Raw genomic sequence first — 4,406 nt, forward strand, 5'->3', positions numbered from 1 at the left:
AAGTAAAGCAGCTAGGACTCAAAACGGCACCCATTTAGGATATCAGTGTCAGCATTCCAGGCACTGACTTGATCTGCTATGCCACAACAGTGATTCTTTTCCAATTTCTGTCTTTCGTTTTCCTTCCTTCCTTCCTTCCTTCCTTCCTTCCTTCCTTCCTTCCTTCCTTCCTTCCTTTCTTCCTTCCTTCTTTCTTTCTTCTCTCTCCCTCTCTTCTCCCTCTCTCCCACACTCTCCCTTCCTTCCATCTTTCTTTTAATTTTTCAGACAACACATTTTAAATCTACATCACACTCAAAAGCTTAATGCTCCTCTAAAAAGTTCAATAAGTAAAAAAAGTAAAAGGACCATAGTTCAACAGGAATATAGGCAGGTGCTATACACAATAATCAAATGAAAAGACCTCAATTTCAGTCATTAAAATAATCACAGATTATTAAAACTATAACGGGAGGCAGGCATTGTAGCTTAGTGGGTAAAGCTGTGGCCTGTGACATCAGCATCCCATATGTGCACCAGTTTATGTCCAGCTGCTCCACTTCCAATCCAGCTCCCTGCTAATGTATCTGGGAAAGCAGTGGAAGATGGCCCAAGTGATTGGGCCCCTGCACACTCATGGAAGACCCTGAAGGAACTCTTGGCTCCTGGCTTCATCTTGGCCCAGTCCTAGCCATTGCAGCCATCTGGGGAGTGAACCAGTGAATGGAAGATTCTCTCTCTCTCTCTCTCTCTCTCTCTCTCTCTCTCTCCTTCCTCCCTCCCTCCCTCCCTCTCTCTCTTTCTCTCCCACTCTCTCTATAATTTTGACTTTCAAATAAAAAATAAATCTTTTAAAACTATAGTAATATTTTGTTATTAATCATTTGTTTGGCAAAAATACAAAACAAGTTTGACCAAACTGTATTTTCAGCAATACTGATACACACTGGCATTTCATTCTATTTTTTTGTTTTGTTTTTTGATTTTTTAAAATTCTTTTCATTCTAGTTCCCATATATAAGGGAGAACGTGAAATAATCATACTATTGCAGTCTTCATTTTTCAACTTTCCCTTTAACAAATACACATATTTTATATTTTCACAAAAAAATAGGTTCAACACTTTCTCAATCATGCAAGCACATGTGCATATTATTCAGAATCCTGACTTGAACAATGGAAATCCATTTCCAATAAGAATTACTATAGGGACCAGCGTTGTGGTCTAATGGGTAAAGACACTGCCTGCACTGCAGGCATCTCAAATGAGTGCTGTCTCCAGTCCTGGCTGCTCCACTTCCAATCCAGCTCTCTGCTATGTACTGGGAAAGCAGCCCAAGAGAAAGATGGACCAAGTCCTGGCATCCATCCACCTGTGTGGAAGACCCAGAAGAAGCTCGTGGCTCCTGGCTTCAAATCAGCCCAGCTCCTGCTGTCGTGGCTGTCTGGGGAGTGAACCAGTGGATGGAAGACCTCTCTCTCTCTCTCTCTCTCTCTCTCTCTCTGAGTCTCTCTAACTCTGCATTTCATAACAAATAAATAAATCTTAAAAAACAATAATGTGGCTTTTTAAAAAAGAATTTCTATAAATGGAAAATGATATGAATACAGATTTGCCTATTTCTGTGATTATCTTTTTATTTTATTGTAGGGGCAAGAAGCCGTCATAAAATGCTTTCAACACTGAAAAATAAACTGCAGCTTTGAGTTTAAAAATTCAAATAAAATTATTTTATAATTTTCTTACTGTTCTTGCTCTAATTAATCCTATTCTTTTCTCTAATTATTATCTTTCAGCCAGACTCACATTTCTCCCCGACTCCCTGCAGGAATTTCAAGGACAATCAAGTAGTTTAAAACCACACAGTATGCTGTTACTAGCAGGTAAAGCTAACACCTGCAGCGTTGGCCTCCCACGTGGGTGCCGGTTTAAGGCCCAGCTGCTCTATTTCCAATCCAGCTCTCTGTTATGGCTGGTTGGCTAGAGTCCTTGGGCCCCTGCACCCGCATGGGAAACCCAAAAGAAGCTCCTGGCTCCTGGCTGCGGATCAGCTCAGCTCCAGCTGTTGAGGCCATTTGGGGAATGAATCAGCAGATGGAGGATCTCTCTCTCTCTCTCTCTCTCTCTCTCTCTCTTTCTCTCTGTAACTCTGCCTTTCAAGTAAAGAAACAAATCTTTTAAAAAGTGAGTTTAAAGAAGATTCCACGTACAACTGTCACTAAACGTTTCCCACAGCACAGAGAGGTAAAGCCTGTGTGTGTGTGTGTGTGCTTTCATATAGGAGGCAGGGAGAGTTTGGTAATATGCGGGGAGCAAAGTTTGTTAGAACTCAATGTTTTCACGGGCTTTGAAACATATTCTAAAAACAGAATATAAGCAGAAATAAACACCTCTCCCAGCTTCCCAGGCTCCATAAAGACTAAGTGATACAGAAACAATGGATAGATGCTCTGTTACTAGATCCCCTATCTAACGATTGCAGACCAGCCTTAAAGAGGGTTTCCTTTAACCAACAGAAGGGGAAACGATGGACTTGGTGAGAATTCACTCTGGTAAGGTAGAAACAGTTTATTAAAGAATATCATGGGCACCAGTGAGGAACACAGAGGTTCCAGGGGCCGGAGCCAGGGGCTAAGTTTCTTTTTCCATGGTCATGGAGATCAAGGGGACCATGCAGCTGTCCAGTAGCCCAGGGCAAGGAGAGATCCAAGAAGAGGCCGATCCTGCAATTCAAGAAATTCAGGGGGTCGGCGCTGTGGCATGGCAGGTGGAGCCACCGCCTGCAGTGCCGGCATCCCATCTGGGTGCCAGTTTGAGTCCCAGATGCTCCACTTCTAATCTAGCTCTCTGTTATGGCCTGGGAAAGCAGTGGAAGATTGCCCTAGTCCTTAGGCCCCTGTGCCCACATGGGAGACCCAGAAGAAGCTCTTGGCTCCTGGCTTTGGATCGGCACAGCTCTGGTAGTGCAGCCAGTTGGGGAGTGAACTAGTGATGGAAGACCTCTCTCTCTCTCTCTCTCTGCCTCTCTTCTCTCTGTGTGTAACTCTGACTTTCAAATAAATAAATAAATATTTTTTTAAAAAAAGTTAGATCGCTTCCATCCTTTGAATTAGAAGAAGAAGTAGCTCCCAAGTGCCTACAAAAGTCGGGACAAGGACAGGCTGAAACCAGAAGCCAGGAGCTACACCTGCATCTTCCATGTAGGTGGCGGGGGACCAAGGACTTGAGCCATCCTGTGCTCCCTCAGGAGCGCTCACCTGCTGTATGAGAGCAGAAAGGGGGGAACGTTGGAAAACTGCATCCTCCTCAGCTTCTTTGCCAAAGAACATCTGCACCACATGACAGAGAAGCAGCTGAACCTCTACAATCGCCTGATTAACGAGCCCCGTAATGACTGGGGTATTTACTACTGGGCCACAGAAGCAAATCCAGCCCCAGAAATATTTGAAAATGAAGTCATGGCACCGCTGGGAGACTTTGTTAAAAACAAAAACAAAGAACAAAGACTGCGTGCCCCGGATCTGGAGTATCTTTGCAAAAACCACGTTAACCCTGCACAGTGTCTGGCACGGCACTCGGTCTGTGGATGCTAACTGCTCCCACTGGACACTGATCTTGGCCTCTTGTTGCTCCTAAGGCACGTAACTCCCTCCCTTCCAGGACGTAAATGCAGCTGAGCCATGTGACTCCTTCTGGCACTGTTTTGTTCAGTTCTGACCTTTGTAAGCGGCTTGTCAGTGCTGCTGACACTTAACGCCTGACTTGGGCGGCTAGTTCCTCCCGCAAGTCTGTCACGAGAGGGCGCTGTACGGGAAGCAATCGTGCTAGCTCCTGTTTCTGCAGTAAGTGCTCCCTCAAAGACGCAGCCAGCTACCCTGCTGTGTGGAAAGCCACTCTCCCAACCCTGGTGGCCAGGGCTTTGTTAAAGTAAAATTCCCCTCCTTCCAACCTGGTGTGGTCCTTTTCTGTGGAAGGAAGTTGATCCAAGCCCCCTGAGCTGAACTGTTGAAGAGCCAGCAGGCAGAATGAGGCCATATGCTGAAGTGTCAACATCTTTGTTGTCAGATTTTCTTAAACCACACATTTTGTAAATTGAGATATAATTGAACATTAAAGAATAAATATAAAAAGAAAAAAACACTTTGTAAATTGAGAGATAATTGAATATTAAAGAATAATGACAAAAGGGGAAAAAAGCGTATCATTAGGTAATGACCTTGAGGAAACTTGAGCATGACTTTGAAAGAGAAGGGCTCTGGGCCAATGCTGTGTCATAGCTGGTTAATCTACTGGCATCCCATATGGGCACCAGTTCCTGTCCCGGCTGCTCTTCTTCCAATCCAGCTCTCTGCTTATGGTCTGGGAAAGCAGTGGAAGACGGCCCAAGTGCTTGGGCCCCTGCACCCACATGGGAAACCTTGAAGAA

General features: G+C 44.6%; 1 protein-coding gene across 1 annotated transcript; it reads left to right on the top strand.

The window, feature by feature from the left end:
- The first annotated feature begins 2,633 nt into the window (after window positions 1-2,633).
- On the top strand, window positions 2,634-3,573 carry LOC133775065 (succinate dehydrogenase assembly factor 2, mitochondrial-like). The gene is made up of 2 exons (XM_062213154.1): window positions 2,634-2,743; window positions 3,228-3,573. The coding sequence occupies exons 1-2, from the start codon at window positions 2,634-2,636 to the stop codon at window positions 3,571-3,573; spliced, it is 456 nt and encodes a 151-aa protein (XP_062069138.1).
- The last annotated feature ends 833 nt before the right edge of the window (window positions 3,574-4,406 follow it).

Source organism: Lepus europaeus, chromosome 16 (genome assembly GCF_033115175.1).
Source record: "Lepus europaeus isolate LE1 chromosome 16, mLepTim1.pri, whole genome shotgun sequence".
NCBI classification, from domain to species: domain Eukaryota; kingdom Metazoa; phylum Chordata; class Mammalia; order Lagomorpha; family Leporidae; genus Lepus; species Lepus europaeus.